Source organism: Chenopodium quinoa, unplaced genomic scaffold, assembly GCF_001683475.1.
Source record: "Chenopodium quinoa cultivar QQ74 unplaced genomic scaffold, ASM168347v1, whole genome shotgun sequence".
NCBI classification, from domain to species: Eukaryota; Viridiplantae; Streptophyta; class Magnoliopsida; order Caryophyllales; family Amaranthaceae; genus Chenopodium; species Chenopodium quinoa.
The window spans coordinates 14869352-14883411 of NW_018742204.1; the positions used below are offsets into that span (position 1 = coordinate 14869352).

The 14060-nt window shown below is 30.6% G+C and overlaps 1 protein-coding gene across 1 annotated transcript; it reads right to left on the bottom strand.

The window, feature by feature from the left end:
• Positions 1–10607: 10607 nt before the first annotated feature.
• On the bottom strand, positions 10608–13032 carry LOC110719415 (ethylene-responsive transcription factor ERF118-like). Its single transcript, XM_021898355.1, has 3 exons — positions 12956–13032; positions 12359–12594; positions 10608–12208 (listed from the first exon to the last, which is right to left on the bottom strand). Exon 3 carries the CDS (start codon positions 12007–12009, stop codon positions 11014–11016), a length of 996 nt encoding a protein of 331 aa, XP_021754047.1. The 5' UTR covers positions 12010–12208; positions 12359–12594; positions 12956–13032; the 3' UTR covers positions 10608–11013.
• Between the last annotated feature and the right edge of the window lie 1028 nt (positions 13033–14060).

The following is a 14060-nucleotide window of genomic DNA, read 5'->3' on the forward strand; positions in this document are numbered from 1 at the left end:
AGTTCGATCTTAGTTCATATTAATGAGTGTTATTAACAAATGTCATCAAAAATAAAAAACACAATCCCATTATCTAGCCAAAAATTAAAGTAAGGCTTGTAAATCTTTAATTTTAATAATAAAAAATCATCAATTAAAACTCTTATAAATTTTTTATTTTAAATATATATATATATATATATTATATAGAAAATAAAAAAAAAAGAAAAAAAAAATCCTCAATAAACTTTAAAAAGTTATGATCACCACAATTTTTTGTATGTGGCTGGCCACACAATGTGGCCAGCCACAATTATTATTATTTTTTTAAATACCACAACTCTTCTCTCTCCTCTTTTCTTATCTTCTTTTCCAAGCCAAACCACACATCACCAACAACCATATTTCTACTCCACCAATTTTCTCTCTTCTCTTTTCTTAGCTTCATCTACAAACCAAACCACACATCACCAACAACCATATCTCTACTCCACCCATTTTCTCTCTCCTCTTTGCCAAATTGTTGCAATTAAAGCCCAAAATTGTAGAAATTGGGTGTCAAATTGCTGTGGAAAATTGTGATTAATTATCCTTAAGATTACAACAATATTTGAAGTAGTGAAATCGATGAGAACCAAAGAAATGTGAGCTCGTTTTCTTTGTGAAATCTTAAAACGAATATTCTACGTAAAAAATTGTAGGGTGTTACTAGTTTGGTGGGTACTTGTAGGGTGTTACTGGTTTGGTCAAGGGTTACATGTAATGTGTTACTGGTTTAGCGAGGGTGTTACTGGTTTGGTCAGGGGTTACTTGTAGGGTGTTACTGGTTTTGGTCAGGGGTTACTTGTAAGGTGTTACTGGTTTTGGTCAAGGGTTACTTATAGGGTGTTACTGTTTTGGTTAGAGGTTACTTGTAGGGTGTTACTAGTTTTGCTCAAGGGTTACATGTAGGATGTTACTGGTTTGGTATGGGCCTTACAAGCAACCCTTGAATAAGTGACAAGTAACCCTTGAATAAATAATTCATACATGTAACCTTTGAAGTAACTCATATAAGTAAATTATATAAGTAACCCTTGAATAAGTAACTTATACAAGTAACCCCTAAAAAAAAATATAGGTAACCCTTGAAAAAAAAATACAAGTAACTTTTGAAAAAAAAAATACAAGTAACCCCTGAATAAGTAATCCATACAAGTAACCCCTGAAAAAAAAAATACAAGTAACCCCTGAATAAATAAACTATACAAGTAACCCCTAAAATAAAATACAAGTAACCCCTGAATAATACAAGTAACCTCTGAATAAGTAATCCATACAAGTAACCCCTGAAAAAAAAATACAAGTAACCCTTGAAAAAAAAATACAAGTAACCCCGACAAAACTAGTAACCCCGAATAAGTAATCCATACAAGTAACCCCTGAAAAAAAAAATACAAGTAACCTTGTAAAAAAAATACAAGTAACCTCTGAAAAAAAAATACTAGTAACCCTGACAAAACCAGTAACCCTGTTATACGAGTGAACAGTAACCCCGTTATGTGCGCGTAATCTGTTATTTTTACTGACTTGGCAGCAGGTCACACGGTGTGACCTGCTGCACCAAAAAAGCTCTGATCACCACAAATATGATAATATCTCTTTAGTGGGCTTAGTTAAAGTTTAACAAGTATTTTACAATGTTATAGACTTATAGTTCAACTAATTTTTTTTCACAAATGTTTTGGGGGGCCAAGCCCTATGAGCCTAACAAAAGGTCCGCCCCTAATCTTAATTATATTTCATGTTCAAATATAAAATCACCTCTTTCTCTAAAGTAACGATATAATTCGTTGTTACATTTTTTTACTAATATGCAATTTACGATATTTATGATTAAAGTCTTGCATTGACAAATGTTTTAATGAGAAGAAATTTTGAAAATAGGGATAGTATAAAAGTGACACAGGATAAACACAGGTGATTAACAGGATACTTCTCCATTCTTTAGCTTTTAATAATTGAGTTGAAGGTTGACCTATCCCACTCATAGACTCACTAGTAGAATCAAATTTAGTCAATTGGGCTACGATAACAATGGGTGACCTGATGGGCTTAGAAGCCCAATAATGGAGTTTGGTTTGGGGGGGGGGTTATATAACTATAATCATAATTACTTTATCAAATATGGCCCATGATACATCTTGATTTTTTGTTTAATATACTAATTTAGTGAATTTTTTCTTACTAATCTTGTTTTAGATTTTGGGCCCATAAATTTTATTTTTCATGTATTTAGAAGAAATCCGTCATAACATCGGTGCATGCTTTTTTTTTTTTTTTTTGACACAACATCGGTGCATGCTTACACTAAGAACATTTGCATTAATAATCTAAAAAGGCAACTTTCACCAAACCAATAAATAAATAAATAAATCTAAAAAGGCAACCAATAAAAGATTAACTCATTTTCCTCAAAAAAAAAAAAAAAAAAAAAAAAAGGGTACGTAAGGGAGTTCCTTTAGCCAGAAGCTACTGCTACTATGAAGCACAGAAGAAGTGCATGCAATAAGAGATACTCACGACGTGAACATTACGGAATATTTATTTATTTATCTTATTAAGTACTCCGTACTAAGGTTTTAGACAAGCAAAGGTTTATATAATAATGTTTCATGACATACCCACGAAATCTAAGTAGTTTATTATTAGATATTACATGCTACTATTCCAACTAATCATAATTCTTAAAAGTCGCTTCCATGTGCTTTGTCTATAATCGAAGGTCACGCGACCATATCAATTTATCAGGATTATCATTTGACAAAAACCTAATCATGCTACTTTTTAACTAATGTCTCTAGAGGAATAGTAGCCTTCTAACTTTTAGATTCTTAGGATGACTTGTAAAAACATGTTTTATGACTAAGTTGTAATTATAGATTTATTTGCTATTTTGCCTATTTATAAATTCTTGGCCAAGGATTTTCTCTTTTGATGGAGTGTATAATTGCGCAATCGCATTTCATAAGTGCATGTATATATGACATACTACTATTTAAATGCATATAGTATTACACGTGTCACCTTATGACCTTAATTTAGAGCATTTGTTATATAGTAAAAGTTTCACGACTTACTTTTGTAAGTATGTATGTGTGATTATATCATATCATTTCTCTTATATGATTATATATATGTCTCTATCCTATCATATGCACGTACTACCTCCGTTATAAGTTATGTGCAACGATTTGACATAAAACAGAGAGAAAAAATGTCTAATTGTTACACATAATCTGTAACGAATGTGGTACTATTTATAGTCAAACTCATATTATAAGTCTTTTAACAAAATCTCAAAGCCATAGGAGAAATAAATTTGTGTTTGTTGATGCCACCTAGCATCCTTTTAAGCAGTAATTGCATCATCCTAACCATTAAAAAAAAAGTGTTGGATTAGTATTAAAAGAGACACTGACACAGTCACACTATCAATATGTTGTGGGCAAGTAATGGCAATAAATAAATTGTGACAACAAAGACTTTCGTATTTAAGCAAGCAAGATATAATTTCTAAGCCCCACTACTACAGTAGCTACCTGACCACCTTCAAGGGGCTTCAACCACTCTTACCAAAACGTACGTGGTGTAAATTTGAATATGTAAGCACTTACTCGTACGTCCTAAATTTCCATTATTAACTACTACCAATAGTACGAGTACTATAATTTCTATCAAGTCAACGCATCCAAGTTAAATACTCCACTGTAGTACTCTTGATGATTTTTATTGTTGTTGTTATTACTTCGTAATCCGTATTTGATATTAGTATCAATAATAACAATAATATAATGACAATAATAATAATAATAATAATAATAATAATAATAATAATAATAATAATAATAATAATAATGTGATAGTAAAGATATACGGAGTATAAAGTTATGATCATCCAGTCATTCAAATGCCTCTTGTGGTTAGTCAATCCAAGCAATTGTCAGTTCGTCATCTTTGCAAAGTCCATCATACAACCGTTTATTCACATTATACATGCTTAAATTACTAAGGGTTGTATTTCATATCAAACCTTCAAATTCAAGTCCTAGTCAACATTATTCTCCATTGGTTGTCTCTTATTGTTAATAGGTATGTTTTTTTCAACATAATAATTAAAACTCTAAAAACTACGAACATCAGTTTATGAACATTGCGATGGTGAGATTTAATTAGGTTTATTTTCATTAATATTACGGAGTATTTTATAAAGGAAATTACGTGTTACACATTATCCTTTCATCTAAATCTTACTTGATCAGTTGAACTCCATCAGAGATACTCATAGTACAATTGGCCTCAAACTCTCAACGTGCTAATTAAATGTCTTATGAAATGATTCGTCCAATTTATGAAATTTGAAAGAATAGTGAATGAGATACAATTATATAAATAGTGAATTGAGTTGCATGATTAGTTTTCATATTCTCTTGCAATAAAAACCTAGAAACAGAACATCTTTATGAAACATAATAAAGAATAATATTCTCTCCTACTAAATTTAAGATGGTTTTTTCTACCTAAATACTACTCCGTAATATTTCTTTACTATGACAAGATTCCAAACATAGTTAATTAGTAGACTTAGGACTATAAAATTAAATGAACACAATGATAGTGATACACAATTCTTTATCGGATTAGTGCCTTTAAAAAGAAGGGAAATTCACTTACACATATTCAAAGAAAATGACACTGAATTTCATTGCGGACTTTCTTCATAGCAAGTATGTTCACTTAAACATGTCCATGACTTCAATTCATGACTCATGTCCTAGTCGTTGTCTCGTTGACATTACGTTGGGGGCAACTACAAGAGTCAAGACTACATCATTTTGATTAATTAAATTATTTCAATTAATGACAAAGCTTGTTAGCTATATTCCATATATATTAAGTTGTTTTGAAGACTTTACACGAAAAAATTTGCTTAAATTTTGTGTTACATAGTTTGAAAGTATGTAATCCTTCTGTCTTTAAATATAGTTTCCTTTTGCCTTTTCATTGTCCCTTAAACGTGTCTTTAAACGCCAATATCATCTCTACTTTTATACGCGTAAAAATTATAAAAATTTGAAATTAATAAAATATACAATGTGAAGAATCAAACAAGATCTCACATGGACATATAATCTCTTATAAATTAACGGGTTTTTATGGTCAAAGTTTTTTGAGTTTGAGACGAATAAGTCAAATGAGAACCATATTTAGATACTAATGGATTATTGATTAATGAAAAACTCTCCGATCACATAATTTTAGTGTTTACTCCCTCCGTTTTTATATACTTGCTACACTTTCCTTTTTCGGCCGGGTTTAATTTAAATACTTGCTTCATTTCTTTATTTGGAAGTTTTTTACAATATTTAATTCATTTCTTTCACCTACTAATTTTTAAATGAACCTGGTTCACACTAATTTATTGTGGACCACTAATATCAGAGAAACTATGTTTGTTTTATTAATAAAAAAAAAAAGTCACTATAATAAAAATAAGGTCACTATGTTGAAATAAAAGTCATTTTGGTAATATATAGGCTATTTAATGAAATATTTGTGTACACTGGTCAATATGAATAATAATGGTCACTATGTTAAAATTAGGGTCATAACGTCGTATTCAAGTACACAATAATGTTAAACGTTACACAAGTTATAATAAAGGTTACTATGTTAAAAATAAGGTTAATATGTTTAAAATAAGGGTCACTATGTTAAATATAATGTCAATTGTCTGTGTATAACTCTCGGGTCCACAATAATATTATTGTGGACCAGGTCCACGCAAGTCTCTCCTTCAATTCTCTCCACTATTTTTGCTTTTACAATTTTTTATTCTTCCCCATACCCCACTACCTCTATTTTTTATTATTTTCTCCAATTTCTCCTAAAACTCCGCGTACAGAGAAATGGAGCAAGTATGTAATAACGGATGGAGTACAATCTAAAAAGGATCTATTCTGCTCAGCTTAATTGCAGTTCAGTTCAGTTCAGTTCAGCTCCAATCAGCTCGGTTCAATTCAATTCAATTTAGTTCCTAATTTCGTTCTCTCACAAATAATTCATTTCATCTATATTCGTTCAGTTCCTAATTTCTTTCTCTCATAAATAATTCATTTCAGCTATATTCAATTCAGTTGAGCCCCAATTAGTTCAGTTCAATTGTTTTCAGTAAATCGGAATAGGCCCTAATTTTCATGAAAGTCATGATTAATTTTATACTCTATCAATAAAAACTAGAAAGAGAAACATCTTTATAAAATGTGATTTTAAAACATAATGAAACATTATTAAATTATTAAATTGGGTAGTACTATAAGTAGCTCTTAGGAGGACTATAAATAAGTATTTAATATACTTTCTTTTTTGATATAAATTTAGTGAAAAAAAGACAAAATCACGAGCAGATCAATGTAATTAATGATATATTTCATTATTAATTCCTCTTTTAACTCCTTATAATACATCCCTTACGACTACCTATACTATCTTCCTACTAAATCTGAGGGAATAACTGAAATATACATACTTTCCAATTGATTCATCTTATATCAGGAGGGTATAGGAGATAGTGTACTCAATTCTTTATCGAATTAATTCATTTAAAATGAAAGAAGGAAATTTCATTAACATCTTCAAAGACATCATGGACTTCATAGCAAGGTTTACTAAAGACTTCATGTCCTAGAAGGCTAAAACTTTGTGGTCGTTGTCTCGTTGACGTCACGTCGGAGACAAGTATAAGTAAAGATGGCCCTAGGCGGGCCGACCAAAAGCCCGACACAGCCCAGTAAAAAAAAGCACGACACGATAAGGGCACGAAAAAAGCACTGCACAGCAAGGCAGTATTGTGCATGTGGGCCGTGGGCCGCCATTATTTAGAAGAAGCACGATAAGACTCAGCACTATCAGCCCGACACGACAAAACATTCTAAAATCAATCCAACACGTGGGCCTGGACCATACAAGGGCCAACCTTTTGAATACTTTGGCGGTTTGGCCCGACCCAGCATGACATAAAACTCGTGGACCGAGCAATAAACCGGGCCTAACTAACCCCAAAGCACGTGAACCTGATACGACTTAAAGTCATTTTAAGTACAAGAGAAATATTTTAATTAGTTTAAGGGTATTTATTTTTTTTACACAAATTAGTTTAATTATTCAATTAATTAAAATTTGTTGACTATGATGATTATAGAAATAATCTTTAAAGTGTTAATTTGTGCTACAATCTACCCGTTGAGATATATCAATTTTCTAAGGAGGATAATATAATATTTGAATCTTTTTTATTTTCTCTATTGAAATCTTCTGAAAATATTTTGTTGTTTGATTAATACTTATAAAGATAATCTCCTCTTTTTTTTTTAACTAGATTGATATGTTAGTAAAAGTAAAAACGTTATAATAAAAGAGGGCATTTGGCGTTTGCTCTCCCCTTTTTAACCCCTACTTTTAATTAATTGTATATTTGTATAGATAATTATTTAGGCTGTATTTAGGGCTTGTACACATTTACTGAATTGAGCTGAACTGAACTGAATTGATTGGAGCTGAACTGAACTGAACTGGTTTGAACTGAACTGATTGGAGCTGAACTAAGATGAACTGAACTAAGTGAAATGAATATTTTATGAGAGAGAAAAATTAGGAGCTGAACTGAACTAAACTGAACTGATTGGAGCTGAACTGAACTGATTTGAACTGAACTAAACTGATAAGTAAATGTGAACATGCCCTTACTTCATCTTTAAAAAAATAATACTCCGTAATTAGTAAAAAATCATTTTTGTTCAGCAAAAAAAATTTCAGTTCAGTAAAAATCAGTAACTATAAAGAAGAAATATAATAGAGAATCGGTAAAAATAATTTCAGTTCACCAAAAATAATTTCAATTCATTAAAAATTACTTAAGTTCAGCAAAAATAATTACAGTTTAGTAAAAATAATTTAGTTTTGGATATATAAAAGGCAATCAAGTGATTTAGTTTGTATTTTTTGTAATACGAAGTACTATTTAGTTTTTGTAATACGGAGTGCTGCTCGGTAAAAATATAATAGAGAATCGGTAAAAATAATTTCAGTTCAATCCTTATACTATAGTTGGCTTGTATTTTTTTGTAATACGGAGTACTATTTAGTTTTGGAAATAGAATAATCCGCGTATCATAATAGCAATCAGTATGTATTCCCTTCGTGAGGAGGGTTTCCTAATGTTTACTTTTTTCTTACCATTGTAAAAAAAAAAAAAAAAAAAATTAGGAAGAAATCTTGATTTCTTTTGCATATATTTGGTCAATAAAAAAATTTGATTTCCTTTTGGCCAATAATATCCGCATTATTGGAAATTTTAGGATTTGATGTTTTGTACTCCAAAAGACCAAAACCATCCTTTATAGAAAGAGAATACTCATACTTTGTATTCAACATTTCAACTACCTTATTTTTTTTTTAATTTTTTTTTTCTTTTTTCCTAAAAAAAAAAAAAAAATACCTTAATTTCTTTCGAAGTATAAAAATGATCTATCCGAGGAATATGTACATAGAATGATTAAAGTACTTTGACAATTTTCATGATGCATAATTCTATAGTCCATTCTCATAATAATGCATTTCATATGCAATTTTTTTTTTTTTGTTCTTTTCAAGATCTAATAATTTAATGACATAAGCTACTACACATCATATGCATACATACTTTGAAGTCTATTTTCATAAAAGAGAGAGGATAGCTCAACTAGTTAGAACTTCTTTCCCGATTACAAATATAGGTAATAATTAATAATTAATATAGGGTGGATTTATAATAATTAATATAGGGTGGATTTTCCCAAGCGAGTCATCGCATGGTGCTTATTCTTAAGGACAAACCCGGAGCATGTTAAGTCAATATTTTGCTTAGACCATGCCCGATTGTAGGAACACTAGTGATTACTCTTAAAAACATTTTAAACATGCGCTAATTACACTTGTATACTTAAACTCTCATCACACAAGTGTTAATTAAAACCTAAGTTGGATCTCATTGTACAAGTGTTAAAACAAAATTCAACACATTCGGAGTCTAATAGGTTCTGAATCATCAACCAAATACTCTCAAAAAATCAGAAAACATAGGCATTATTATTGGGAGGAAGTTTCAATGAAAAAAAAAAGAGGGGCACATGAAGGTTCCTCACCTAACTCTACCGAAAGGCAAGTTGACAGAAAACACGACAGGTGTGTGAAATTTAAGGGGCCGAATAAAAATGCAAATGCCGCATGATATTTGGAATACTAGCCTTTGCTTACAAAGTACTCTATCTAACTTCTTAAGCTCAACACTAGTAGATTTTTATTCAAGTGAATATAGCCCACCATTACCCTTTTTTGTTCCTCTTATTCAAGATATGTTCCCCATTTTCTTTTTATTATTCTCTTTCTTTTTCCTTTTTTTGGCTCACTATATACGACCATACTCCTATACTATTTGCACATGTACTCAATAAATCCAAAAAATGAGGAAAATTATACTTTACATCACTAAATCTCATTAGATACTAATCCAACATGATACTAATCAAACAAATATGCAAATTTAGTAGAAATGATTGAGAACTCGTCTTATAATTTTAAACTCTTCGCTTTTGTATATAAAAAAAGGCAATTAACTAGTCGGGATAAATTAAATATTTATTAATCTTAAAATTATAATTTACTACTCTATACAAATTAATTTATTTTATATGTTAATATATCTCTATTATTTATTTATTTATTTTTTTTTAAAAAAAAGTGTTACCCCTCAATTAAAAAGGTAACAAATTGTTTTATATCTTTATTTAAAAAAAAATCAAATTCAAAATTTGCATCTAATTCATTGGGATATAATACAAATAATATTGTTTAAAATATATGATGACTTTTAAAATTATTCAAATCTAAATTTTGCTAATCAATTTTTACGAAAAAAATAATTAAAATACAACATTATTAATAACATTATAATTGTCATCAAAATAGTACTCCCTCCGTCCCTTAGTACAATACTTCTTTTTCTTTATAGGGACGGAGGGAATACTAATAAGATCATTATTAATTCAAAATCTAATATTCGTATATAATTAGAAATTTTCCATTCAACATAACGATTTTGGTAATCACTTCATAACCATTTCCTATTTTTAAGATTTTGTTGATGAAAACAAGTGGGATTTTATTTCTTTCAGAAAAAGGTGGGGTTTTATTAAGCATTTTCTAATTTGATCCTTTTGCAAAATTACATGTAAATATGTAATACGGAGTATAATAAATACGAATATGACTATACGAGTAATTAATTAAAAATACGAAGCAAATAAAAAACGCCGAGGAATGATATGAAATACTGGAGTGGTACCAGTAGCAACCAAAAAAATTTTATTCTCAAATCCCGCCTACAGAATCCAACTGAAAAGACCTTTGAGAATAAAGCCACTCAATATAAAAGCTTATGTTCCTTTAATTTAGATTCTCAATTCAACAAGAATCAAATCCAAAAATAAAAATTCAACGCAAATAATATACTGACTAAATTAAAGAACAACAAATAAAATTAATAGCATAAATAAATTCAAACTTGCTTATTATTATTCATGCATATAATAAGATACTGAAAATGAGCATTATATGATAATAACATTTTTATGGATGGTAAGCATTGTTTGTTTCCTAGAGGAAGATGAACAACAATGGACTGCTCTAACAGCACAGGAAAACCCATTGAATTCATCTCCCACTTTTACATCAAAAAAGAAGCTCATTCCTTGCTCACTTACATCTTTGATACTCACTCAATAACAAGATTTAAACTCGAAAACTTGAAAATTAAACAAAAAACCAGATCTTAAGAGTATGTTTTCATTCAATCTCTTAAGATCTGTTTATCAAAACTGCTTACTTCCCTATATAATACGAAGTAGTTCTTCTATAGATTAGCTAGTACTATCTCTACTAGTTACTACTACTAATTAATTACTCGCTACAAAACTTAGTGGCTGCTGCAGCTGCTGTTGCTGCTGCAGCAACGTTCCGGGGTTCTTCAATCCAGGCAAATTCCTCGTTACTCAAGTTAAAATCGAACTCGAACCCAGGTAGATCAGATGGCTCGAGGGAATCGAACCCATGAACTTCAAGGCCATTGAATGCATCAAAGTCTGCAAAGATATCACCAAAATCATTAAACATGAGGGACGAATCGAGCTCCATTTGTAAGTCGAAATCACTGCGTTGGAATTCCTCTTCGATTGAGCTCATTACAGGAACAATGTCATCAGACTCCTTAATGCCAACAGACTCAACACATTTGCTCTTTCCAATTTCAATATCAACTGTACTGTCAACATTGCTGGTTAATTTCATCTGCGATGCAGAGGTATCGATTTCGAGCACTGAGGCAGGAGAGTTATGCGATACAACACTCTCCGAATCCTCAGAAACAGCAGGGTTTTGCACTGCAGTAGCAGCAGAACAAGAAGCATTCTGGCTTTTCTCAGCTATCAGAATTTGAAATTCAATCCTCTTTTGTTCATAAGCCAGTGCAGCTTCTTCAGCAGTATTGTAAGTCCCCAACCAGATTCGAGCCCCTCGAATTGGGTCTCGAATCTCCGCTGCCCATTTCCCCCATTTCCTCTGCCTCACACCCTTATACTTCGATGAAGCGGGTTTTCGAGTGGTAGAGGTTTTATCAGACGACTTTCTTTTCCTCTTACAACCATTGTTGTTATCATCTTGGCAAGAACTCTCAGTTTCGGCAACCGGGTTGTTAAAACCCGAATTTACGGGCAGGATAATCTCTTGGACTATCCGTTTTTTAGACCCAGATGGTCTTTTTCTCCTGTTTTCACTCTCATCATCAGATGAAGAATCAGTCATATCCGGATCAAGGCAATAAATTCGGACTTTTTTCAGTGTTTTGGGTTTGCTGTAAAACAATTTCTGAGTCAACATTGGATTCTGAAGGTCAGCCATTTCTTCTGGGTTAAGATCAAACTCCAAAAACCCAGAAAATTTTTAGGATTCAAAGAATTTTTAAGAAAATAAAGATTTATGTAAAAAAGGTGGAAGTAAATTAGGCAAAAATCAAGTGAGAGACACTCTTAAAAAGATGAATAAATCTATGAATCTTTTTATGTGAAAACCCCCAAAACACTCTACTCCAGAACAAGTCCTGCAAAACAAAAAATTAAAACCCATCAAAAACCATAAACCCTAAAAATTCATAAACCCAGAAAAAATCAAAACTCAAATAACAGCAAAAATCTCAGAAATTAAAACATGGGTATTGAAATTAAAGCATAAAGAAGAAAAACCCAGTTACCTTTTGGGCCTCAAACGCATCGAAACGGGTGAAAATCCGGGTATAGAACTCTGCTGAGATGAACAGCAGAGAAGAAATTGCATAAAGTGAGCAAAAAAAAGTGAGTAAAATTGATAAGAGAGCTTCAATGAAGGAGCCCCAAACACTACCAAATCTGACTTAGCAGACATAAATCTTCTCAATCTCTTCTTCCCTGAAAAACCCTCTTTTACAGAGTCTTTCTCTCTCTAAAACCTCTGCAAAAATGAAGAGAGAGAAAGTAAAGAAAAAGATTAGATAGAATGAACCAAATTGATGATATATAGACGACTTGTTTTACTTTTTTTTCTATGAGATTAGGAATCTATGGCTGTCAATCTCTCTCTATAATATGACAAAGATCTATCAATTTTTGAACAGTGAAAAAAAAGTTTTAGAGAGAGAGTGTGAAAAATGGGTTTATGAAGAAGAAGACGATTGAAAGATGCAGAAAATATGCATAGAAATTTGAGTACTAAATTTATAAAATTGTATAAATATTAAATTAAAAAGGGATCTTTGGAAAACTCGTGAATTAATTTAAAGAATTTAGAGTAAAAAAATGAATAAAAATTGTACCTTTCAGAGTATTTCTCTCTCTAGTGGGTGGCGTTTGGTCTGTTGGTTTTCTGGACTTCACCCTTCCCAAGAGGTGGGCGAGAGATTAAATAGAGAGCTTTTTTATCTTCAACTTTTTGTAAAATTTTAATTCAGTAATTTAATTAATTTTAGTTAAATTTTTGAAAATGTTAAGTCGGTTATTGTAAATCAGGAAAGAGATAAGCTGATTACACTTGTCCCCAATTTTTATTGCTTAAAATGATTATTTTTTTAAAAAAAATATTTTTTTTTTTATTTGGTAAACTGTAATTTAGATCTTTAGTTACCATATATTTGAGCTGTCAATCTGTCAAATATTTAAGGAGTGTTTTATGCGGAAAATAAAATTTGTTATTTTTTTTTTTTTTACAAGAATGTTACAATATTATTTACTCTAATCTTTTTTAAAGGGCAATATTTGTACTCCGTAATATTTTATCATTCTATACTTAAATTCATCTAAATATTATATGTACATTCTTTCAAAAAAAAAAAAATATTGTATGTACATTGTATGCCTCTGTAATAATGTTCCATAATCCATATTACAACTAATGAAGACAATAAATTAATTTTAAATACATTGAATATTAAAAAATGTCATTAAATGACTTTGTACTATTGTTTGGAAAAGTGAAAATAGAGTAGAGAGTACAGTAAAAAATAATGGGGATGAGCTGTAAATGAGATGGATGGTATGTGATGCATGATATGTATGTCATGCATATCATCATCATCAACTTACATCAGCAGCCCACTTGCGATTTAATGCGCGTGTGTATTATGATCCAATGAGAATAAGATACTTGGGGCCAAAGGATGATATCCTAGAGATACTCATTTTTATTTGAGTTGTCAATTGATATACTCCACTCGTATTACTCTGGCGGTTTTTACTTTTTACCTTAAAAAACAAACTTGTTTTACGGTTCACTTCTTTCGAAGATAATTTAAACATTAATACTTCTTATATCCCTTAATTACATTTTTTTTTTTTTTTTAATACGGAGTACTTCGTATTTGAAAATTACATTTCTACTTTCTCTTTTTAGTAGTAGCGAATTTTTACTAAATATTCCCAAAT

Bases quoted from the DNA above. Each gene is read 5' to 3' on its own strand.
- LOC110719415 (XM_021898355.1), bottom strand. From the start codon at position 12,009: ATGGCTGACCTTCAGAATCCAATGTTGACTCAGAAATTGTTTTACAGC.